General features: G+C 48.9%; 1 protein-coding gene across 2 annotated transcripts in view; it reads right to left on the bottom strand.

Annotated features, from left to right (window-relative positions):
• WNT7B (Wnt family member 7B) overlaps window positions 1-24,472 on the bottom strand; it is a gene marked incomplete at both ends in the record, with an annotated part of 95,946 nt that extends 71,474 nt beyond the window's left edge. The window contains one exon of one of the 2 annotated variants that reach the window (XM_084261809.1): window positions 24,402-24,472. In XM_084261809.1, coding sequence (XP_084117935.1) covers window positions 24,402-24,472 — 71 coding nt within the window. Of the gene's footprint in view, window positions 1-17,090; window positions 17,174-24,401 lie in introns of those variants that run through there. The other variant, XM_084261808.1, reaches the window with a different exon arrangement.
• Between the last annotated feature and the right edge of the window lie 932 nt (window positions 24,473-25,404).

The following is a 25,404-nucleotide window of genomic DNA, read 5'->3' as shown; positions in this document are numbered from 1 at the left end:
TGTCTTCATGGGACTTCAGAGGTATAATTTAACTGCAGTGTTACTGTGACACATTTTGCTGGTGCAGGTACAGGCCAGATGATGACACCTCCATTTATTTTCTCCCTCATAAAATTCAACCTTGTTTTCAAAGTCACAGATCTAGTGAGATTGGAGATTTTGATGAAGAACAGTGGTCGAGCTAGTCCAGCTCCAGAGGTGATGCAACACAGAGGAGGAGAGCAAGCAGACATAGCAATACTAATTAGAATACATGTAGGATCTTAAAGGAAAAGGCACAGTTGATATTAGGCACTCTGATATTAGTTTTCCTCCCGTGCTCTACAAGATGGTTAGCAGCAAATTCCAGCATTTTTGTATCTGGTCTGAAATGTGCCAGCATACTGCCAGGCAATTTTTGAGAATTCCCTGCTCCTCAGTAGTTAAATTTTGCCCTTTGCAATTTTCAGATTTCTGACAGAACTGCTGGTGACAGTTGTAATAATATTCTGTAAAATGTTGTGGTGGTGATTCTTTGAATGCCTTTGTGGTTTGCTGTCCAGAGTTATAATAACCTATGTTTGCCCAGATATGTGTTCTCAACTTGGAAGCAATGGAGCTAGCATTTACTCTTCTGCCTGGGTGACTGGCACATGTGTACCAGCATGTGTTGCTGAACATGTGAGCGAGTCTCTCCCCAGGTAATTGCCAGGTGCTTCCTGGTCCCTGGGAAGCATATTTTTGAGTTCACATCTCAGGAACAGTGGGTGCCTCAAAGTTTATTCCAAAGAGTAGAATCCACTGATGGGGCTCATAGGTGCTTTGTGAGCCTCCTTTCAGTTTCACGTGTTTCTCTATCAGCTATCTCCTTCCTTAACTGTTTTAGAAACAATAATGGAGGGACTAGAGGAGATGGTGAAAAAGAAAAATACAGCTCTGTGATTGCATGACAAGACTGAAACCAGCATGGCTACACTAAGATTAATTTTGATAAAGCAATTTACTTCAGATTACTATCTTGCTCTGTTCATCTCAAGGAGGTTCACCTCCTCAGAAGGATGAGATACAGTAGCCGTTAGTAGATATGTTAATATTTGCCTGTTCTTGGATCTACACATATGTGTCCTTGGTGAAAACTGCTGAGTGAAACTTTGAGAATCAGGCTTGTGAGACATATCTTGAAATCATACATGTGTGTATGAAGCACCAATTTAAAATAAAACTGGGTGCAACTTTGAAAAGAGAGCTCTAAACAACACTAAAAAGAAGATCCCAAACCCATTCACAGTCAGTCATGAAGGACTTTCTCTGGAGTCTTTCTATATCTTATAAGCCTTTTATATTTATTTGTGTCCATGAAGAAAACAACAGAAGAGACAGACATGAAATATGCATGGTACTGGACTTAGTTTTATATAAACAAAGATATATCCTAAAAATACAATAAACTAGACCCTGGCAGTGCATGCATGCTATAAAAGCCAAGGTCTCTATTCTGTGACAAGCAATAGCTTGTATATATATATTTTAAAAAACTGGATCCCAGTCAGCTGAAATATTCAATAGAGTTAGTTCTAGAGGCAGAAAGAAAAGAGCTGAATTCAGTTTGAGAAGAAAATCCTACATGGTTTGGCTGCACACAGACAATACTACACCCCCTGAAAGCTTGGCTTTTGAAATAAATTCATGCTCTAAAAGAAGGAAAAACTGAGCATCCCCTCAGCAGTGACTGTCCCAGTTCAGCCTTGCAAACTGGTATTACATAGCACTTGCTGTGATCAAAGAATTGTAATAATACGCATAATATACATGCAGTTGTGGGCTCTCAGGCCAACGAATATATTTATCCCAACACTCATAAGTGAAATCCTGTAAAGAGAGCCTTTAATCCACGTCCTTTTTAACCATCACTATCACAGCATTTCTGAATCTCTAAACTTCCAGGTGCACCCACAGGAGGCTTTAGGTTTCATGGATGATAGCATATTGGGATGCTAAATAGTAAATTTGTCCTTAGGAGTTCAAAAGCCTCATCAGAGACCCCAAAATCCTGCAACTGTAGAGCTAAGCACAATTTATGTGGAGCAGCCATGCAGAAAATCTTCTCCCAAAGCCAAATTCTCTTACTGATGTAAACTGTGCTTTGTCTCTTACCTCTTTCACGGTCCCTCTCCTGCACCACTCTCCCCGCCCCCTCCTCAAAAGGGGGATCATCCTCTGCTAGCTGAAATTAGCCAGCTATGAACTGTGCTTTCTCCTTTGTCGTCTCTCTTTCTGACCAGAGATGGTCAGTCACATCCTTTCTGGGGACAAATGGGCCTCAGCAGCACAGCGGGTGTCTCTGGGCTGAGGTTGGTTTCCTGAGCTGCTCTGCTCATGCTTTCCGATCATACTTCCTAACTCCACGCTTGCCTCCTGGTTCCAGGCTATGGTCCTCTCCAGGCTGTGGTCCTCACACTGAGTTGCAAAAAAATAAAGAAGCTGCTTGAAGGTGATGACATTTCTGACCAGCCAGTGGGGCCATGACTTGTATCAACAAGACATGTTGAAGGATGCCTCGGCTAAATGCTGAATCTCCCAAGAACCGCCTCCCTCTCTGGTAACCATCCTATCACCTGTTTCACTCTCCAGCTCTATCTTTTCTGGTTTACATGCTTCCCTGGCTTCTCCCTTTCTTCCTTTCAGCTGCTGGTTTCTTTCCCTTTTTTCTCTCCCTGCTTTGCTCATTCTCCTTCCCTTAAGGATTTTCCACCCCATATTTCTCTCCATTCCCTTCTCACCAGGCAACACATAGGCTATCCCTTACTGACCAGCACTCCCCATCACATTTCACCTCAAAACTCCTGGGACATTAAGTTTGGTCCTTCCACACAGCCAACGTGTGGAAAGGAAAACTCTGACTTGTAAACTCCTGTGTCCCAAGCTGAGATTCCACCGACACTCTGACACTGCACGTTTTCAGCTCACTTTTCATGGGTTTGCCAGCAGAAAAGTAAAACTGAGAGCTACCACCCAAATTTAGAACTTGGCTTATGAAAGAGTTAAGCATGTGTTGCAATCCCTTTGTACTCAGAGAACATACGAGGGTGCTAGGCACTGTGTATGTCCGGTGTTTTCTACGTCTGGGATGTGGTCTGCTTGCATGTAACTACAAGCTCTCTTAAGCCAGTGTGCTTGTATTTCTCTATGATGTGTTTTCTTGAATTTAAGCCCTAGCTGCTATTAAAAGGGAAGATTCTATTCTGAAAAGAGAAACTCTATATAAAATTGCTCTAAATAAGCACAGAAACTTAAAAAAAGGAGCCTTCTAGTGATGCATTTATTTTCTAAAAATTAAGGAATTATTATTTTGTACACATCTATATGACTGCATACCATCTCTCAAGCAAGTTTTCCCCTACTTTTTCCAACTTCTATTTCTCTTAACAGAAACAGACTTTCACAATAGAAGGATACATTGCATAAATAACTTTTTAGTTTCTTTTTTTTTTAAATTAAATCTAAAATATATTTTTCTCAGTCTAATACCAATAAACCTCTGTGTGATATCTACTGGTAAGATGCTCGTGACACTTTTCTCATGTCATAGAAAGCAGATTCTACCACAGTCTCACAATACCATCACCTCAATACCATCATTTTTTCCTCCATCTGTCGCTTCTGAACGTTCTTAGCTGTAATGGATCTCTCAGAATTTTCTCTCATTTTAACAGTCCCTCCTTCAATATCGCAGCCTGCTTCACTTCCACAGGTTATAAAGTAGGAGGTAGGTGACTCACTGTTCTGAGGAACTAATGCAAGCAAAGTAGTACCTTCATGCCAGCATAAATGCAAATTACCCACAAGAAAGAAAAGCCCAGTCACCTCCTAGGACTTGCTTCAGCTCAAGGGAGAGCTGGCAGCAATATTGTGCAGCTTTGCATTATCCAAGAAAGGCCAGAAAGATGTTCCTTCAGCATGCTGACAATGTGCTCCTCACCCCAGGCCTTCTCTGAGACTGGGCCTCTGCTGGGCAAGAGAGGCAGCCACAGGAAGCAGCATTATTCATTGCCAACTCAACTCAGAATTTCAGCTGGCCCCAGCTCCACTCTCAGAGGTGCTGAAGAGAAGGACTACTAATGGTTTGGGAGCTAGACTTGAGATCAGCAGAACTACACTCCAATTCTGGGCGCTCACTGGGCTGTGTGATTTGAGCCAGATGATCTAGTGTCTGCCTCCTGCAGCATCTTATTCTTAAGAATAAGGTGATTTACCTCAAGTCATCTCCTGACAACGTGGGGTGCTAGTGGGCATAGACAAGTCTGTCATGGGTTCATCAGGGACCACTGTCACTATAATTAGATGCTGGAAGAGCAGCTACCAGCAAAGCTGGTTGATGCTCTGACACAGATAGCTAGGTATCTCTGAAAGAACAAGAGCAAAGGAAGCGATGTGGTCTTCTTCAATTTAATTGCAGTCTCCCTGCTCAGGGACTCCAATAAGTTTGAAGGGGTAAGATCAGTTTTAGGTCCACATATAATGCCAATTCAGGTGCCAGTGTGCGTAACCACTATCTCTGAGACCTTTCTTTTGGATCACACTGCATGGGTCTGCCACCTGACCTCTTTCAACATTTTTCCCAGCATCTAACCTCTCTACAATGAAGTAATGAAAATTACGCACCTTAGAGGGCCAATATGCACACTAAAAATCATCAGATCAAAGTAAAATCTAGGACAATAAATAATGTTCTCCTTCTTTAAAAAAAATATTCCGGGAAACTGTATGGCTCAGGGGATTGCTATTGGGATATGGAGCCTTTCATCGCTGATCCAAACATGACCCAAGTCAGTAGTGACCAAAAAAATGGTTACCGTTTGGCAGATGCTTTGTGGCCTAGAGTATTTGAAATGAGTTGATGGTCTTAATCCAGTTCCCAGTGGACGACTATCCACATCACAGAAACCACCACCACAATTGGCACCCTTACTGGCAGCCTTAGCAGGTTGGCCAAGGATTAAATAAGTACAGAGACTGAGCCACCCGCTTATGCCTAGCTAGAGGTTGCCCCTTTAGGTCATGGATGAGACACAAGGATGGGGTGGAGTGGGGACGCTCACACACCCTCTGCTTGTGCTGTACTGGTTTTGTGGGTAAGGAGAGGAATTCATTTTCCAGGGCTGTGATTCAGGCACCCTTCATAAGCAGTATATTCATCTACATGTGTTTAAACATGAACTTAAAAAGGGGCCAGAAACAGAGAGAATTTCAGGATTTGCCCTCAAAAAAATAAGGCACCAGATTCACTTCTGAGAAATTCACCGATGTCTGGGTAGTTATACCAGGGGTACATTTAACAAAATGCATACAAGCAACCTGTAAAGCGGCTCTACTTTGAGAAACATTCCTTTCGCTGTGCTATGTTGTCAGTCATCGCTTTAATTATCTCACAAGATGTCTTAGGGTGAACATAGTCCGTGCCAGCTATTGTCAGAAAGCTAAAGCTGATTTCTAAGTAGGTATACAAAGGCAACTATCATGTAAGCAAAGATCTGATACATCTCACCTCAAAAACATATCTGTGCCACACGAAGACAAGCAGAACTTTTGTTAGTACCAGCAGTGTTTTTCATTTCTGGAGGGGTAAAGTACAGCAGTTCCTTTGAGTTATCTTTACCCAATGCAGGAGATCTTCCTCAGTGACTTGATGGATTTTACCGTTTCTCTCCATAAAACAGCATTGTTCTAACAAAACACTCTGAGACAAATCCTGCAGTTAATTCAGGCAATGTTTGTGTGGAGCCCAAACTTACACCACGCAGCACCTGGGCTCGCTGAGTGAGGGGCAGGTAGCACGAGCTCTGCACTTGCTTTCCTGTGTGAAGAAAGGCACAGAGAGATCTTCCCCTGATTGCAGCCCAAGCAGGCAATGCCGGAAGAGGAACCACAGCACATGGGCAGGAAAGGCTTCTCTAAAGTCACACCAAGACCTCTGCAGCCCTTGAAGCCAGTTCTGCGCCATTTCATTTTATACCTGTCAAATTGTGGCAGCGGACATGACAAGCAATGACAGCTCTGCCCAAGCAAAGACAGGGAGAACAGATCCTGCAAGTGGCTGGAGGCCCTCCTCTCTGACAGTCACAGTACCTGTTGGACCTTATTACATCCAGTCTTTAATAGGACCCCGTGTGACTGGTATTTTTCACTACCAGATCGATTTAACACCTACCTTCCATACCTACAGTAAGACTGAAATGCAAACCCGCCTGTGAGAGCACAACATTTTCTACCTACAAGAAGGAGCTGCCATTTGATCCTTCCTGTATAGTACAGCCCTCAGATGCTTTAGCTTTTAAGGCACCTCTTGCAAAATGGATATCCCAGGAAGCAAAAACCAGCAAACATCTTCAACGGTTTGAATAGGAAATGGAGTGTCTCACCCCAGGGAGCCATTTCCATTCAGTTTTACTTGCTTAGGTTAGTGGGTCTTCATGAAAGGAACTTCTTTCCACGTTCAGAAATAAGCAGAGAACGAAGTGGTGAGCAGTAGGATCTCCACCCAGCTGCTTGCAAGAACACCACTCAGCACAGGACATTGCCTGACCCTGGACGTCCCCACGCTCCTGCCATGCCAACACATGTTAGATGTGAAGAGCACCCTAACAGAAGTACTTGACCTAAACTGAACAAATTTCCTAATTGCAGTAAGACAACACTTGAGGGTGTGGTTACCACAGAAAATCACACCCATGGACAGATTAGGAGCACCTGGCTGCACCTCATGCCTCCTAATGTCCCAGGGGCATGATTATCTCATCGGGTGCCACCTGCCAAGTCTTGTTGCTGAGGAGCTGGCTTTGGCACGCTGCGTAGTTGGGGTGGGGAGAGGAGAGGAGCACAAAGGGGCAGGCACACATGCTTGTCCCAAGTGCATTCCTTAAAATTGAGTATTTACACTGAGACGATGCCTTGGTTCTGCTCAGAAGCACAGCAGCGTTTGGGGGTTACAAAGGAGCAAGCTGTTGTTTCTAAATCCTGTCCTGCACCCCTCACATTCCCAGCACAGCTTGCATCGTGTGTTACCAGTTAACACACATCCCTGAACTTGCCACTCTCCAGCCATGGCTTTTCCAACCTCTCAGTCCAGCCTGCCAGAGACCCTGGCAGATGAACGGGCCTGAAAAAATCACCCTGCTGTCAGTTTTCAAAATGTTTTCACCCTTTTCTCGCAAAAGAGGACAAAGCCAAAGCCACAGGCTCTGTGACTTCCAAAGTGTTCTGACCATGCAAACAGCATGATGCCTTCAAAGAAGGCAGCACGTGTCCAGGTGAGGCTACACTGTGCGTACTGCCTCTGTGCTAAGTCCTTTCTTCTCATCTCTCATATTTTCTTTCAACCCCAGTTAAAGGTGTGAAGCCTGACCTACACACAGCAATTATGGGATCGTGACCCAACAAGAGAAGACAGTCCAAACCTCTGCTTCTGCCAGGGGTGTTGAGCTCCTATGGAACAACAAAGATCATAAAACACAAGACAAAGCTCTGAGCCCAGAGGTAAGTTACTCTCGGTCAAAAGGATCTGTCTGGGGAACAAATTTTCAGAGATTAGACTAATCCAGAGTCTGATGACCTTTAGGTCACAGTGCAAGAACTTCCTCTTTGATACACCTTTTACAACATAACCGGAGTGACATTAACAACAATAACCTGACCTCATCCCTCTCTTCAGAAGCACCTACCCTGGGTAGAGCTTCGCAGAGACAGAGAAGGGAGAACAAAAGACTCCAGGAAGTCTACTAGGGATGTGCCAATCTAATTGTTATGGGCGGTGCTCAAATACTGTGATGAGAGTTGCCAATAAAAGAAAACAACCAAAAACTGTAAAGCTAGATGTACCCTTTAGGCCATGGGAGTGGAGAAAAAGGAATTTACTATGAATCAGATGAAGCCATATTTATTTGCACTCCCACCCTTGGCCCTTTTGATAGCATCAAAGTCCACTGGATTTGAAGGAACTCTGACAGACTTAGCTGTAGCTTGCAGCGATAAGGAACAGATTTAAGCCCCATCCTTTGCTCCTTGATCACCACACTGGACAGCAGGCCTGTTCTCCATCCAGCAAAAGCCTCCCCTCCTTTAAGGCTCAGCACAACAAATCTGATTTAGAAACTTTCCCCTTCCTCTTCATTCCCCTTGAATTCTCACCCTGAGTCATCGGACTACAACATAACTTTAATGTGGAAAGTTTTGTGGGTACGTTTTGTTTTCTTTTAAGTTCAGAAAATAAAAGGTACAACCAGAGGGGGGAAAGAAAGTATCTCATGGTTGAGAGGACTCTTTTAACCAAGGAGTCACATGGCTCCCTGGCGAGCAGCCAAAGGAGTCATGAGAGATGCTGCCATTCCCCTCAGCACTCCCTTAACTATGTCCTGCCTGCTACCCAGCCTGCCACCAGCCATCTGGCATCCAGAGGCCAGCAGCTCTCCTGAAGCCAAGCCTTGCTCTGATGTGCCTGTGGCTGGCTGGCTCCCACAGAGGGTAGAGGGAGGAGGGACGGTCAGAAATGATGCTTGTGACTGTGGCAAGTGGCACTTCCCTACTGCCCTCTCCCCAAAGCTGCACTGGGCATGGTAATTAAGCCAGTGATAGTGATGCAATATTGCAGATGAGATGCAATCACACCATCTCCACTGTTTGTGGTCAGAAAAGAGTCACTGAAAGTAATGACATGGCACTTATGCCATGTTTTCTGTTTTTAAAGTGCTGTGGCAGCTTTCACTGTCCTGCCCCTCCCCTACCTCCAAGCCCTGCCAGCCTTGTTACTGCCTGATTAAAGCTGTGGGAAACAGAGGCAAGCACAAGTCAGGATACTGCTGCTCAGCATCTTGGACATTGGTCCAGTCCCAAAGCTCACCTGTCTTCAGTGCAGAGCAAATCCCACCATGGAAAAGCTTACTCTTCCCAGGGGCTAACCCACTGCCCTGGCCAGGGCCCAGATCAATTAGAGATGCATTTGGGCTTTTTCAGAGGCTTTGTTGCCTTGCTGCTGGGGATGTTAGGACCGGTGCTGGTCGTGCATGCCCATACAGCTCTGCTGAGCTCTACATAGCAGCTGCTGCATTCCGCCCCAGCAGTGTGTGAAATGATCCTTGCCCAGCTCACTTGAATACTGGGAGGATTCATTCACTTACAATCCTTGACTGAAAGAAACTATTATTAAATAGCAGTCACATTTCATAATTATGTCTCACTTCAGCCAGCTTAGGAGGGTGGATATGGTATCCAGTCTGAGCACTGCAGCACTTAAACAATCTTAAATTGAATACCCCTGAAATTGTTTTCCAGGCCCTATTTGCAGGCAGGCAGGCAGTGGTTTATATCTTTATGGCTTATGCTTACTTCCAGCTTTCAGAGCTGGGCTGCCCCACAATGCCTTGCACATAACAAGCAAATGCCACAGCGCTTTTGAAGTGCTTCTCCCCTCAAAAAATAAATAATGTTTTGTTTTCATGTCAGCTCTTACTGGCACTAGAGGCCATAATGATTCTTTCAATAGCCCATAGAACTGATTTGGGGTTTTGTCTGACACGGCCTCCTATTAATATTGTTTTTGCTGTAGGTTCTTGGGAAATATGGCCACATTCCCTTTAAACTGCATAATTCGGCAGGCGGTGCCAAGGCTGTACTCGAATGGATACCGGAAGAACGAGGCTTGTGCTGACTTCACCTTTGGGTCTCCTCTCACTTGCCCCAGAGTCACTCCATTGACTGTGGCAGAGTGTCTCCTGCTCTATTAACTTGCTGAGCTGCAGATGCAGGGGAAGAGAAGCCTGGAGACCTCAGGGCCGAAAAGATGAGATTTAAGAGCTTCCCAGAATGCTGCACTGACCTATAGCTATGGCCATGCAGAAGAAAGTATTTTTGAGTGCCTTAGTTGTGCATTCCAGGTATGTGCTGGTGGAAGATACAACTCATCAGCGTTAGCTTTCCACCATAAATTTGCCAGTAAGGTCCCTGGAGTTCAAGCAGTTTTGAAAGCAGTGCCACTGATTAGCAACATGATGGCTCCACTTCAAATTAAAAATCTGGGACATACAGCACAATGACCAGTAGACTTGGTGCCACTTCACAAGGGGAAAGTCCTTCTGCAACATGTTAAATGCCTGAGGCTAGCTTTCGCCCTCATTTGCACACATGCTATACCACTGGATGTCCTTTATTTTTCTTATTACTTAGGAACTCAGGGTGAAATTTGACCTTGGACAAAGAGCTGGAACAAAGACTATGTCACCATGATGATTAAGTGGGATTTTTGCATAAACGTGAATTTTATCCTTTGTGGGTTCCTGCCACGAGGGAAATCTGATCCACAAGCATAGGCTGAAAAGAAAATAAATGTTCAAAACTGTAACTACGACGCGGGTACAAAGCGTATGCACTATTAAAATTATTTCCAGAAAAAAGACACAACAACTCTCTAATTTAGCCTGTCTTCACATTTTCTAAAGAATGTATGATTTGCTGTAAAATAATTAATAGGTGATAATCATCTTGCTCTCAGTGGAAGGAAGGTTTTTTATGATGAGAGCAACTACTTGGCCTGAACTATCGTAACTTCAGAAAAGCTGCCTATGCTCCATTAGAACTGAATGAGGCAGCTAACTTTCAGCTCCATTGCACTACCAAGAAAACTGCCTTTTTGGAAAGAAAGCCCAAGAGGAACGTGTGGAAAAGACAATTCAGTGCTTTATCTAAAGGTTCGTCCTAACCTTTGTTAGGCAGTAACAGAAGGGAGAAGTAATAGAAATATATTGCACATGGACAGAAAAACCTACTGAGGAAATACTTTAGGTCTCCCCATCTAGAATTTCTTCACATTTGCTGAAGTCCTGCAATGCTCTTTATGCATGCACTGTATCAAAAGCAAATACATAGGAGTTGTCTTGACAAGAAGGAGCCAGCCAGCCCTATGCAGTTTTCCATAATGGAGGGAAAATGTCTCACTTTACCTTTGAGGAAGGATTGAAAGGAGAGTAAAAGAGAAGGTACTAATAACCTTCAGAGGGCTGAAAGACATTCTCCAGGAACCTGCCTCCCTTGCCTTTTCTTCCCAAGCTCTCCTGTGCCTGAGCTCCTGGCCTTCCTCAGCCTCCCAAGGCATTCTGCGGCTTCCGGTGAGGAGTTTGTTCAGCTCATCACCAGCATCCTCACACGTGTGCATCGCAGTCTCCTGACCTACAAGTCACTGAGGTTTTGCATTCACACAAAGACGGCTCCCATGGCTAGAGGCCTGGCTGGTTCCCATGCAGCTCCGCCACGGGGAGCACTACTGTAGCGCCCCGTAAGTTACGCACGTGGGGCAGGTTGCCGCAACGCTGTACGGGAGGGCAGTGATGCATCAAGGAGGAGACAGCAAAAAATAATGAGAAGAATCAGGCAGACAGGTAAAGCCTGAAGTTGCAGAAAGCCACCTGGCAGGTTAGTTAGCAGCCAGAGGTGGTTTGCCAGCCAGCACGCAAAACGCCAGCGAGAGTCCACCTAGGGCAAAATGACATGCAAAGGCGATGGGACGAAGAAATTTGGCTTGCAACGTTAGCCAGTTCTGTAACGCCTGTTGTCAGCATGTCTGCAGAACATCTTTGATCCATAGCTGGCCCCAGCTTTCTGTTGCTTGTGGTAACTTGGGAGGACTAGAGGGTTGAGCCATATATTGGGGGTTAGGAATCCCTCTGATAGCATTTCAGTCTGAATTACACAGTCCCATGCACCAAGAAAACACTTGGCACCATTCTACCTTCAGCATGCCATATTGCCAGGTACACATGGTGCATTTTTTCCATTGTATGAAATGCATTTGTCAGTCTAACTGTATAATTGCAGCTCATTTTCTTTAGCTCTTCAACACCTCCTTTGAAAAAAAATGTCTTCTGAGGGATTAGTCTTGTTCTTTGTTTAATATGCAAGCATATCAGCACTTAATCTTACCCACTCATCTGAATATTTTGTATTACTTTAGACCCTCTTGTTATATTATGTTAGTAACACAACACATGTAATAATTCCATGCTATCATCCTACTAATTCTGGATGCTGCCACCTTTCCTTATAATTACTTAATTCATTACTTTTTTTCAGCATTAAGGCATGCTAGACATCTGATTCCCAGAACCTGCTTGCCACAAAGGATTGAGCGAGGTGCCTACATCCAAATGCATTTGGATTCAAGGACATCCAGAACTTGAGTGCTTGGCCTAGACCATGACAGGGAGAGGGGCGGCCAGTCACAGATTTACCAAAGCTCTGTGGTTTTAGACAGGCAACTTTAGTCCAGGTGTCTCAGAGAAATGATGGGTTTTACCTGCTACAGCTACCAAAAGGTCATATCACAATTGCTCTCTCCCATCTTTGTGTGAGAGCTTCAGTGCAAGGAAATAGCCAGTGTCAGGCAGATAAGCCAAATTCACAGTAATTATGGCATCCCAGCATGGGAATATTCTTTACCTTTCTTGTTTCTGCTGAGCTAAAGCATTAGCTTCAGGTGATCCTAAAAATAGGCAGTACCCTTTGGAGGTTCACCTGTTCTGTCTCCAAGCCAAGACATCTCAGGGGGACAGTAAAGTCCTACTCCAAATCCTCTTATAGATGATAATTATTAGAGCAACATGTAAAAGGAGTATCTAAGGATATCAACAGAGCTTCCTCAAGCACAGCACACTGTACAAATAGAGCTCCAGAGAAAAAGCTTGCCTTAAAGAGTGCACAGTCTCGGTTGTAAGATGAACAAGGTGCAAAAGCAGGGAAATGACAGATTTACATGGCAGTCCAGTGACTGAGCCAGGGACAGTCCTGTTCCCATAACAGCCGGGTTTCTCACAGAGGTCAGTAAAGCCCTGATCTAACCAGGATGGGACAAGTGGGACAGACAGTGTAGCCCTGACTGTATCAGTTACTGTGGGAGCATCAGACACACTGGTTGATACTAATGGTGAAGCCATGCCCACCATCCCCTTGAAGACTCTACACCACAGGGCAGGCTGGCTGTCCTCTGCTACATAGGTCCTTCCCGTACTGCACAGGTTAAGAGACAAGCTTCAGGGACTGTCTCCAGAAGTCCCAGTCTTTAGGGATTAGGCATGAATACTTTCCTGTAGGCATATGAAAAAATACATGTTCTTCCTAACCCACTTCCCAGGAGCGCAGAGAAGCCCTGTTGTAAACGATGTGGAGTTGTAAGGACATGGGAGGACACACTGGGGATTTTTCTCCCTCTACATTTGCTAAACAGTAATATTCACTCCCTAATATAAATCATTTGCTGTATTATGATGCTAGAATACATAGGCATTTTGGAGATTTATTTTGCTATTACTACATACGCACGCTCTCTCTTATGAGTTATTCCCAATCGCTTTATAGCAAATAACTGAATTAACTCTGTCTATGTACCAGCAGATAATCCCCTAAATAAGCTTCTTAAGAACCAACTCTAATGTTGCTGGTGAATGCATCCAAGCCTAAAGGAGATGAACGGTGAAAGGAGTACACAAATGGGAACTTAGACTAGCATCATCTTCTTTAGAAGAAGCTAAGTAAGTGTGTGTACAGACACACGCACACGCTAGCATGTGCTGCAAGAAATGGTGCCAGGCAGTATTACATATAATCCTGGTTTTTAGACATTTATACTAATTACTTCAATATTATTAAATGTCAGTTTTATACTCTAAATATGTAATTGGATTACCAAAATATGTCCAGAGCATTAAAATGCATCCATCATCCTAATATCAGCTATTCTAGCGACAGTCACTTTTCTTTTTTGGGAAGTCAGACGCTAATTGTTTCTGGTTGTAAAAATGTTTACAGTGTCTCAGCATGCCAAAGGTTAGTAGGCAAGCACACCGAAGAAGATTACTTTATCAGGTGGCATATAGAAATCAGTTTTAGAGAGGAATTGGTTCTTCAAACTACTTTTGGATGCAGTCTACCACAACTTAACTTTCTTCCCAGCTACTGCATACAAAACACTGAGGCCTCAGTGCATTTTTCATTCTGAAAGAGAACTTTAGTTTCATAGTTGCTTTTCTCAACCTGAAAATCCCATTTCCTCACGATGGAGAGATGGAGAGCACGGACAACCCTAGGCTCAGTTTGCTCGTCCACTACATACCGCCCTTGGTAGGTTCGCCTTTATCCCTGAAGGACCAGCAACTCCGAGGCCGAAGAGTTGTTCCCGTAGCCAAAAGATGATAAAGATCTCGGGCAAAATTAACATAACCATTGACAGTCCGTGAGGGTTCACTAAACAGCGGCTTGGGAAGCATCCTCCCCTCCAGAGAGGGAGGACAGCAGAAACAGACACCAGAAGATAATGCTCAAACAGGCTCTACTGTGCTTTAATCTTCAAAAGCTACCATTAGTAAGCCAGAGAAGTATATTTACCCACAAGATAAACACCACAAGTTCGCTAGGCTACTATCCATTAAGCACTGAAATAACTCCTCTTTCTTTTAACTTGCAGGCGGGAGCGAGGCGAAACATCGCAGCGCGCCCGGCTCCCCCCGCCGCCGCTCCCCGCTTACTGGGGGCGACGGGGGGCACGACGCCGGGACGGGCACACGGACACAGCTGAGATGCAGCGAGCCCGGCCGGAGGCGGCACGGAGGGAGGGCAGGGAGGTGGCTGGGGAGAGGGAGGCGGGGGGGAGGGGGAATGGCCGGGCAGCCTCTCCCCGCCGACCCCGGGCGCAGCGCTGTCTCCCCGGGGAGGCAGCAGCTCCGTCCCTCTGGAGTGATGGATGGAAGGAGGTGCGCGTTGGTTTGGGGCTCCGCTTTGTTGGATTTCACCTCCTGATCCCTTTCCCTTCTGCTCTGCTGGATTGCAATAGCCACCTCGGCTCCGGCTCCGCGGGTCCAGCTCCGAGTGACCTGCCGCTGGGGCGATGAACTGGGGATGGCACAGGGAAAGGCGAGGGACCATTATTTATCCGCAACAACTTCTCATTGTCGCGGGGCAGCGCTCAAAAGATCCCAAAGAACCTCGCTCTAAATAAAGCAGGCATTGCTTCCCTTGTATTTCCCCTCAGCAGTCGCCTTAGTATTATTATTATACTTCTATAGCTTTTGCTTTCGGACCTTATAATTATGTCACACAGCAAGGGAAACCGCTAGCATCCCAGCATCTGGTGTGCGGTTTAAAACTTTTGTTTCAAGATTTGCACTATTTATAGAAGGAAAACTTTGTAGGATAGTAATTTCCTACGGTTTTGAGAAAAATATGGCTACGCTTATATTAAAAGGCTGTATTTATTTATTTATTACGACTCCTTCCTCCTGTTTAAAAAACACAAAAATAGCACCGCGATTAATTTTTTTTACAAGCTATTGGTCACCTACCAGCAGACATATCCCGCCTGCGAACAGAAACAGCAGGAACAGGCAGTTCTGGCTATTTGATGTAATCAATAGCATCCAACCGGATTAAACCTAACGTCCTTCCATAAATCAAGCGCCTTTGAAAATCGGTAGCCAAGGCATGTGCGTTTCATTAAGAATTAAGAATGTAGGAATAGGCGTTTAGTTTCTTTTTTATGAGTGGGTTTATTCCTGCTTTCCTTCCAAAGCGGCGGGTTATATTTCTCCGTAGCCCACAGAAAAGAATCACACAGGCGGGGGAACACCCGCACACGTGCTGCTCGCTCTGTGTGCGTGTGCTCCCGAGCAAACGTACGGGGGAAGGAAAGCTAAGACGCATAGATACAGAAGTCCACATACAGTTCAAAGGCAGCAACACAAATTTTGCACCCCTGAACTCGCCACGGGGGTTCGGAGGAAAAGGGAAATCCAGCCGGACCCGACAGCCGAGGGGGATGCGAGGCCAGTGATACCGAGGCGGGTTTCCCCTATCACCGCCCAGAGCTCGCCCGAGCCGAGGTGAGCCCCTCTGCCGCGGCCCCCGGGCAACCTGGACCGGGTCCGGACCTCCCGCTGCCCTCCCCGGAGCTTCCCCGGGCCCGATCCCCCGAGTCTCGGGACGGAGGGGCACGCCGTTGCCCCGGGGCTGGGGGGATGACTTTAAACCGGCTCCACCGGCGGGGGAACCTGCCTCCCCCTCGCCCCACGGCTGCCCCAAAGCGCGCTGAGGTCTCGCCCGGAGTGCGGGAGAGCAGAAGCCACTGACAACACCGCGGCAGACCCTCGGGGCTCCGGCGTGCAACCTCGGCCGGACCCGGTACCCCTCGACACCGCGTCTGACCGGCCCGGGGACTGCGTCCCGCCACCCCCGACCCTCTAACGCGGTTCCCAGCGGGGACAGAGACCTGCCGGGGGACCTCGCAGGAGCACGACGGCGGACACTCTCTCCGCATCCCGCACGGACTAGCCCAGCCGCTACTTAGCCACCGCAACGTTAGATACAGATATAGATATTAAAAAAAAGAGACCGAAACTCCTTGCAGTCCCACCCACCGACTCTCATTTCCCCCACCCCTACCTCCACCCCCTTCCTCACAAGGAAAAGGTCCTGGAGCCAGCTCTAACTGCGGGACTGGAGATCCCTCCGGAGCAAAAGCAGCCGGCTAGCAAGCGCCTCGGCGCCCGGGGACTCTGCCCGGGCTGCGGAGCAGAGCGCTCGCCGCCGGCTGCAGCATCCCCCCTCTCCACGGGATCTCCGCGCCGAAACACGCTTCCCACGACGAGCGCGAAGCGATGCCCATCTCCGGTTTGGCAGGAGGAGGAGTCGGGGTCGGAGTCCCCAGGGGAGACGCCGGCCGCTCCGTTGCCCCGTTGCCCCGCCGCCCTCCAAGGTGCGCCGCCCCCGCTGCGGGCACGCCGGGCCCCCGGCCCCGCCGGCGGGGCAGCCCCGGGAGTTACCTGGCGGTGTGCACCTTTCCCTCGGCAGGGTCCGAGCAGCAGCGCCAGCACCGCCACCAGCACAGCACCTCCGCCGCCGCCACCACCGCCACCACCATCACCATCCTCACCACCACGCACTGCACGGAGCTGCCGCCCGTGCTGGCTTCTCCCGGCTCCCTCTGCTCGCTTTGCGCATTGCCCCTAGGTAGCTGCTAGCGGGGCCGTTTCAAACAGGATTTTGAAAAAAAAAAAAAAAAAAAAAAAATCTGGATCACTTACAGGTAACTCCCACTGGTAAGGATGAGGAAAATCTGAGGGTAATACACTGAGAGTAACACACTGCGAGATGAAAAAAGGATCATGGCTGAATCCCGTTTACACTCTTGGAGTTCGCTTCCTTGGTTATTCCTTTCTGGCCCCCCCTGGTCGTAATTCCCCACCCTTTTTGGTGTCAGCTGTGGCTTGAATCTGAGTTGGAATCCAGTCCCTTGGGCTTGGGGGGGCTTTGTCTGTTTGTTTGTTTGTTTGTTTGTATTGTTGTGTCTAGTATTCCCCTGGTGCTAATGCTGCTCCCTGTGCAGAGTATGTGCTGCTGCTGCTGCTCTCGCTGCTGCTGCTGCCTCTGGGCTCCTGCCTGTCATGTCTCAGTGGTTGGAAGTTGTTACAGTGGGTTCTCGTGTTGGAATGAGGATGGTTTAAGGGATTTGGATGGCAGAAAGTGCCTCTCTCTCTCTCTCTCTCCCTCTCTCTGTAACTCTCCTGAGACTCGGGGCTGCCATTGGGCAGTCAGTCACTGCATCCGCCTACTTTTTTTCTCTCTCTCCCTCTCTCTCTCTCCCTTTTTTTTTTTTTTTTTTTTTTTTTTTTTTAAGGGAGAGGATGACAATGGATAGACACTGATCTAGCCCGGGCTGCAATGAATCCGCGCTCCCTGGCTGAGCCCTCTCCGTATTCCTCTCTCCGCAAGCGCTCCTCACCCGCTTCGTGGGGCACTTCTAAAGCTCTCTCTCAGCTGGCTCCCTGCGTCTGCCGTGGCACCCTTTCAGCTCGCCCTGGGAGACATCCTGAAGGAGGGAGGTGGCAGCTCCCAGCTCCGCTCTCAGCTAATTGCTTTATTATGGGAGGCTGTCCCAGTTCCCTCAAAGGGCTCTGCCGTCCCTCCAGCCTCGGCAGAGGTTTGGCTCTTGTAGTCCCCGGTGTTGAAAATTAAGCTCCAGTTTCAGGGGGTTCTTTCAAAAAAAAAAAAAAAAAAAGTAGTATATGTTGTCGTAGCCCGCCTGAATAAGAAATAAAGACTTGCATACTGGTAGCTTCCTGGCTAGATTGGATTTCGCGTGAGAAAAAGGGAGGGAAAGGGCTGGTGTGAAGCAGCCGGTGCAGGGGGGCGAGGTGAGGGGAGGCGCAGCGCCTCGCTGGGGCGACAGCGTGTGCCGGCGGCTCCCGTTTCCCCGCACCTCTGGCCGCTCCCGCAGGAAGATCTCCTCTCTTCCCTCTCCCTCTCTCCTTCCTGAGAAGATGCCAGTCCGAAGCAACGTTTCCCGGCAGGTTAGTTGCCTTTCCCCTGCCTTTCCCCCGAGCCGGGCGGCCCCTGCCCCCTCAGCACCACTGCGCCCCAGGGCGAGGGGATGCTCGGCTGAAGCGGGCAGGAGCCCTTCGCCCCGTATAGCCTCAGCCGTGCAGGAAACAGGTAGCTTTTCCTCTTTGCCTCGTTGGGCATGTTGGGCATCCCCCTCCCCCCCCTTCCTTTTTTATTTTTTCGGAGGGAACTAAAAAAAAAGGACGTTTTAATGGTGGAAGAGGTGGGGGAAAGACGTGTGCTGCCGATGACGGGGTTAGGGTTTGAAAACGAACCCCGAGAGAGAAACGTGCAGTGCAGGTAATTTAGCACAAATGCAGCCGAAATGAGCAAGAACTGGGTTCCGAAGTCTCCTCGGTGCGTAGAGTTTGTAAATGTTCGTGTGAGGTTAATTGCCCAGTGACTGAAGGAGCTTTCTTGGCCAAGTCCTCTTCCAAACACCCTGGGAACACCTCCTCCAGTTAACCAGTCCCGGCACACGGGTGCAGCAGCTGTCTCCGTGACACAACGAAATATTCCTTCCGATGGAAGGGGAATTGCAGAATCGGTGTAATAACGTTGTCTGCCGCCCAATCCGCGATAAAAATCAGCTCGGGGTTCGGTTTCATTCAACCACTTTCATCTACAAGTGGAGTGCAGACGCCGGGACAGTCAACGTCCTTTCGAGAACCGCTAATCTCGACTCACAACAGGCAGAAGATTAAGCCTTTGAACGATTACTAATATCCCAGAACCGTCTTATTTATAATTCTTCGAGATTCTAAAAATCGTCGTGTTTGTACTCCTGTAAGCGTGTGTGTGCTTATGTATGCAGACGGACAGACATATAGATGTGTATCTCCCCAGTGCTCGTTCTCCCTCTCAGCCATGCAGGCTGCGGTTGGGGCAGCTGTGCTGAACGTGAACTAGGAGAACGAGTAGAGACTTTTGATGGTTTATTTCTAGCATTTGTTTGGCTGCTGGTATATTTTTAAATGTGCATCTGCTTTTAAAGATGTGCCCGGGGAAAAGAAGAAGAAAAAGAATAAAGGGAGTGAAGGGTTGGGGGAGGTATTGAATTGTAAAAATGAAAAGTAAATGCTGGTGCTGAAAATCTTCGAATTGGTGCCAGCAGAGCTTGACCCAGTCCAGCTGAAACGAAGACGGTTTACCAGTCTCCACAATTTTCGGACTGAAGCTGGCTTTATCCAGAGTTTAGCTTTGTAGTGGGAGAAAGCTTGTGGAAAAGAAACCAAATCGTGCCGTTTCTTTTCGGGAAGTTAAATTTTATTCTAAAAGCACGGGCCCGTTATTAGTTCGGAAAATGTCATAGCAATTATGATGATGATGATGATGATAATGATGATAACAATAACCTGCTAAAATCCATTCAAATTATTTCTATATGTATGTCAGCCGGGGGTAGAGAGAAGTGCACTTGGTTTGTTGATTGAAGCCGAATTTATTCCCTTCAATAAAATGATGTGGCACTGGAGAAGACGGTATTGTCGGTGAAACACCTAATATGGGTGTTTCAGCATCTGTCGTTCCTTCTTCCACAAACACGTGTATTTTCGACAAAATAGGGGCAGAACGACACTGAAATGGTTGCCGACGCCATAGTCGGTCAGATGAAGCAGAGGGAGTAAGAATAAAGTAATGATTTTTCTTTTCCTTTCCCCTCTTTTATCTGTCTTTTCCCAGCTGAAGTCTCTTTCTTATTCCAACGTGCGGAGTGTCCGGCACAAGAGCACGTCGAAAGTCGGTAAGAGCTTTGAAGGTACGCCCGCTAAGGCAACACACCGCACTCCTTTCTGACCGGAACCGCGTCCTTCTTGTAGCTCACCGAGATGCAAGTCCAGTGCCAAGAAGGAGGGAATGATGAGCGTCTTAAAATTTGACGATGCCTGCATGGCGGGGAGGGCGAGGAGTATCGGCGGTCGCCGTGGAGGGACCTGAGAGGGTGTCGTTCTACCGGGGGGACGGTGCTAGGCGACCCCGATGCGGCAGCCGCACCGTCCGGGACTCCGAGCCTAAATCCCGCGGGTTTCTTCCCGGGGACCTCGCCCGGGCTCCCGATGCTGCCACGTGGTGCCCACCGTCGAGGCTGCGCCCCAGCCGCTGCCTACGGCGGGACTGGAGGGGCCGGGCTGGGCCTGGCCGGGCGCCCGGGGTCCTCGTCGTCGGACAGCCCCGGGGATGAGAGAGGGGAGCTGGATTTCGTTGGCGTTTGCTTCAAAGCCGAGGTGAGCTTCGCCGTCGTGGGTGGAGCGGGGTCGCCTGGCTGGTTCTATGCAGCATCCCCGTGAGTCCCGAGAGGGAGCGGCGTACTCCGGCCTCCCCAGGAAGCGCCCGCCCCGCAGCCCTGGGCACCCCCGGCTCCGCTCCCCTGTGCCGCAGGGGGACGGAGGAAGCGTTCCCGCCGCCCCCCTCCCAGGGGATGTCGGCACCTTTCGTTGTCCTTCGGGCAACCCCAGATCCCACCGCTTGCGTCCCTCGAACTGCACCCTGACCTCCTCCCCGCGGGGGACGTGGGGTCCTCTCCGCTCCCCTTGGCGCTGCCCGGCTGCCCCCTCTCTTTTCCTCCAGAAAAAAATTAAGATGACAAGGGTGGGTTTTGCCCCCAGAGCCCCGATTCGGGCAATGCCCGCCGCTCCGTCTTTCCCAAGGTCACATCACTCATCCCCAGAGCGTCCTCTGTGATTTGCATCCCTGGTACAGCTGGGATTTTTAACTTCCGATGCATTTATTAATTAATCAAACCGGAGCCGAGCGCTCTGCGATCTTCGCGGGAAATATTCCTGGTGCAGTCAGAACTGACCCGCCCAGGTCAATATTTGGCGCGATCCGTTTTCGCGAGGGGATAACGTGGAGTCAGCAGGGCTGCTGGCGCTTTACGCTTCGGTGCCTGGGCGGAAACGTCATCGACAGAAATATCAAGGGATGCTTCACCTCACGCGCCTCTCTCCCCAGCAAACTCGGGGATAGGAAATAGAAATGGAAACAAGGTGAATTCTCTGGCGAGGGGGGGAGGGGGAAGCGGGGGAGGGCACTACCTGAGCGAGATTTTGCTCTCCCCTTTTAACTGGACGTAGCGTTTTCTTTATGGTACTTTGTCATGTCACCCTCTGCCCTGTCCAACAGCTGGGTGAATACTTATGTAGCGCGTTATTTTCTCTCCCCTCGGTCTCATGTTAGCCGCTGAAGCGGAGCTTTTAGCACGTTTTATTAAGACAGGAACACGTGCTCCGCAGGGGAAAAAAAGAAAAGAAAAGAAAAAATAAAAAGAAGAAGAAAAAAACCCCAACCCTGCCAAGTCCAACCTCTTTGCTATCGCTGACACAATGGCTCTCTCCTTCACGCTGCAAAATAAACCTAATGCACTGGAAGACAAACTACGTTTTATCTCACTTCATCTTCCCCCCCCCCCCCCCCCTTCTATGCAAAGAGCTCACTAGAAAAGGTATCATTACACTGAAAGGATATGGTTTCAACAAAATGGTAGTTCCAGTAGCTGATGAAAGAGGCAATAATTGCATCCCACATGCCTAGCCTAGAAGTAGCCCTGGATCTCAGAGCAAATTTCTCTCCTATTGTTCAGAGAAAGTGAAGTATCCTCATCGCCTTACAGGCGTGGTGATGGATCTGATGGGGTTTCTATAAGGGCTTTTACCGTTTCTGCTGTCCACTCGGTTGTTCCAGACTCAGTCCGACAGCATTCTTGCGATTTTTGCTCTGAATCCCCTTCTCAAACAGCCACAACTAATTTCGAAAAGAAATCTGCTTTCTAGACTGTAACATGTGCCCAAACTTCTGTTCCCTTTAAAAATAAAACCGCAGTGAAAGCGAATAGCAGTATCATTACTCTATTTTGCAAAGCGCTTGCTTTGAGCTCGCCTGCTTCTCTGCGAGGGATGTGCTGCACCAAGCCCTCGAGCTACTGAAGTGGATGGGATGCCCCCGTCATCGCTTCACTGATGGCTACGCAACCTCACCGAATTCACTTTCCAACTAAACCCCTGTCAATCTGAGTCTGGAGGACGACGGAGCCCACCTCTGCCGACCCCAGCTACGACAAAGGGCGGCGCAGGTACGTAGCCCCGCAGAGGTTAGAGCACGAAAACACCCACCCCACCCCACCCACCCCTGGCAGCCGGCAGGATTTGGGGCTTCCCCCGGGCATGTGCGTCGGCCAGTGCAGAGGATGGACTCGGGTTCCTCACCGGGGCAGGGGGCAGCGCGGAGGGCGTCTCCCACACCCCTTCCGCGGCCGCGCATCCCCCGCGGGCCGTCCGCGGGGCAGCGCCTGCTTTGCCGGCCCCCGCGGCGGCACCTGCGGCTGTGGGGGCGGGTCCGAAAGCCGTGCCAAAAATAAATAAATAAGCAAACACAGAAGGGTGCGTTCCGGCTGGCGCCCGCTGAGCAACCTGCTGGGGACCCTCGGAAGGCAGCCCGCGGCTTTCGCCGGCGCCTTGCAGACGAGGCAGCCCTGATCTCGGTGCCCGCAGCTGGGGAGAGGGAGCGGGCAGGGGGAGATCCCGGTGGGGGGAACACCGACCCTGCTTGGGCAACGCCGCTTCCTTTCTCATCCCCCAGGAGCCTGGTTTAATTCTCACACACCAACACCCCCCCCAATCCTCCCCCAACCCCACGGGATGAAACCTTAATCGTCGGCTCTGGCGTGCTCCCTCCCTTCCCCCGCCAGCCCCCTCCTCCTCGGGCACGATGCACGGCGGGGACAGCCCCCGTCCCCGCTGTCAGCAGCCCGGCCAGCGCCCGCGGCGGGGCGGGCGGGCTGCGCGGCCCCGGCAGGTCCCGGCGGCCGGGAGGATCGGGCCTGGCAGCCCCCAGCATGTCGCTGCGCCGCTGCCCTCCCGTTCCGGGACGGGACAGGGTGCTGAGTCGCGCTGCCGGCCGGCCGGCCTGCCCGTCCGTCCGGGGAATTGTCTCCGCTCTTCCACTTTTGGGGGCTGCCCTTTGCTTCCTCCCCGCCTTTCCCCGTAATGATTATTGATTCCAAGGTGGGAAGCGAGAGTTTTTGGATTGCAACTCACCTTATGCATTCTTGATCATTTAAAAAAAAAAAAAAATCCCTCAGCTATGCAAAGACAGGATCTTTAAAGAGTTTGTAGCTCGACAGGTAAGGACTCGGCTGGGGCTCAGGAATGTGGAAATTCAACTCAAGTCAGCCTACTGCGACGAGCAATATTAATAAGGGCATACAGGTACGGGGGGAGAGGCAGAGGGAGAAACTTGGCAACTGAAATAACAGAGTGATCTCGATCGTGGAGATCAAATACCGAGGAGCAAACAACGGGCTTCCCTGGAGCCCTCGCTGCCAGCCGGCCTTGCGGGCCCCCGAGCCGGTCCGGTCCCTTCGGCGGAGCCCGCTCGGTTTCCCGGGCTCTTCAGCGCGGAGGTAGCCGGACCAGTTGTCAAGTTAATTTCAACACGTCCGTGTGATGGATAGAAACGCAAATTGTGTCTAGGCCTGCATAAAACAAATCCCTGAGTGCAGGTTCAGAGCAGGGATTCCCCTCCTCCCGCCCCTTTCGCCTTTTTAATACTTAAGCTCAGCTCTATTGTCCCAGCAGCAGCGGCTGAGTTAACTCTGTCAAGCTGCTGCTTTTTTTTTTCTTTCCTTTTTTTTTTTTTTTTCCCCTTTCTTCCTTAGGGTACTGAACGCCAGAGATAATATTTAAGTTCGCTTAAGCAGTACAAAATAAAAGGATCCGTCATCACCCAGGACTGGCTCCCTCCAGGCTCGGCGCTGCGGGAGCGCTCCGGAGCTGGGCATCGCCCCGCCGTGCTGCCCCGGACCCAGGAGAAACACGGGCGTCTGCTGGGGGCTGCCATCGCTGGGACACCCGGGGGAGAGGGGCAGGGAGGCAAATAACCGGGTTTGCTTTTTTTTTTCCTTTTCCTTTTTCTTTTTTTTTTTTTTTCCCCTTCTTTTTTCCCTGTGCAACATTTTGTTCGCAACTCTAATAACGTGACCCAAAAGCCAAGGAGATTTGTCGTGCACAAGGACTTACCCTAATTTGACATAGATGACTCCAAAGCATAGAAACACGTAGAAAATCCACTTCCGAAAGTTTCTGTGCATGATCTAGAGAATGGACTGAGCCATAAAAATGTCACAAAAAGTCGAACTGATCTTGCCGATTAAATCCCAGTCAAGAGCATTGCTGAAGCTACCCAGGAGCAGTGCCGGCCGAACTGTAAAAAATCAACACCGTGTAGATAAGCAGCTCTTCCCAGAGCCATCGTGACCCGAAACCGGCTCCGATATTAAAGCTAAAGAGGGAGGGGAAAAAAAAATAGAAAGAGCTGCTCAAAACGGTAAAACAAAAACCCAAGACAGACAGTCTGAGGGAGAAAATGAGCAAGCACTGATCTTGATCAACTGCCTCATAGAGCCCTGAAGTTCAATGTGTTTTTACTTGTTCTGACTTCCCCAGGTAACACTACGTATCTTGCAATCTATGGCTCCAGGTAGGAGGATCTCTCTCTCTCTCTCTCTCTCTCTCTCCCTCTCTCTCTCTCTCTCCTGCTCTTCCCCCCACCCCGTAAGTGTCAGGATCTAATACTACATATCTTATCTGTCTGTGTGCGTGTGCGAGTTCTGCGTGTGTTTGTGTTTCAGAAGGCATGTCCTTAAGCCGGAGCGGTGGGGAAAACACATGAAATGTATCCAACGAGGGAAATAAAGGACTCGAGTCCTCTCAAACCGAAGCATTTTTTCATTTCCTCTAGTATGGTAACGCGGCTGGATTTGCAATGTATGGGCTTCGAAAAAGAGACTGTTAAAGCTCCCACACACCCCCTTCCTCCTAATCCAAAAGAGGCAGGCGTTAACCCCCGTCTGCTTACAGCTCCAGATCCTAAACCGCCCTGTGTGTCCGTATGTGTGCAGGCTATTTATTTATTTCTCTTTGGTCACGGACCCTGTTGCACACTTACAAACGCCTGTCACTAAATTTGATTTAATTTTCCACCGTAAGAAAGCGTTCTTCCTCCTTCAAGAAAGGGATATAT

The sequence above is a fragment of the Gallinula chloropus genome, assembly GCF_964237585.1.
Source record: "Gallinula chloropus genome assembly, chromosome: 1".
NCBI lineage: Eukaryota > Metazoa > Chordata > Aves > Gruiformes > Rallidae > Gallinula > Gallinula chloropus.
Note: the sequence above shows the minus strand (reverse complement) of the source record. Positions and strands in the feature narration are given on the sequence as shown.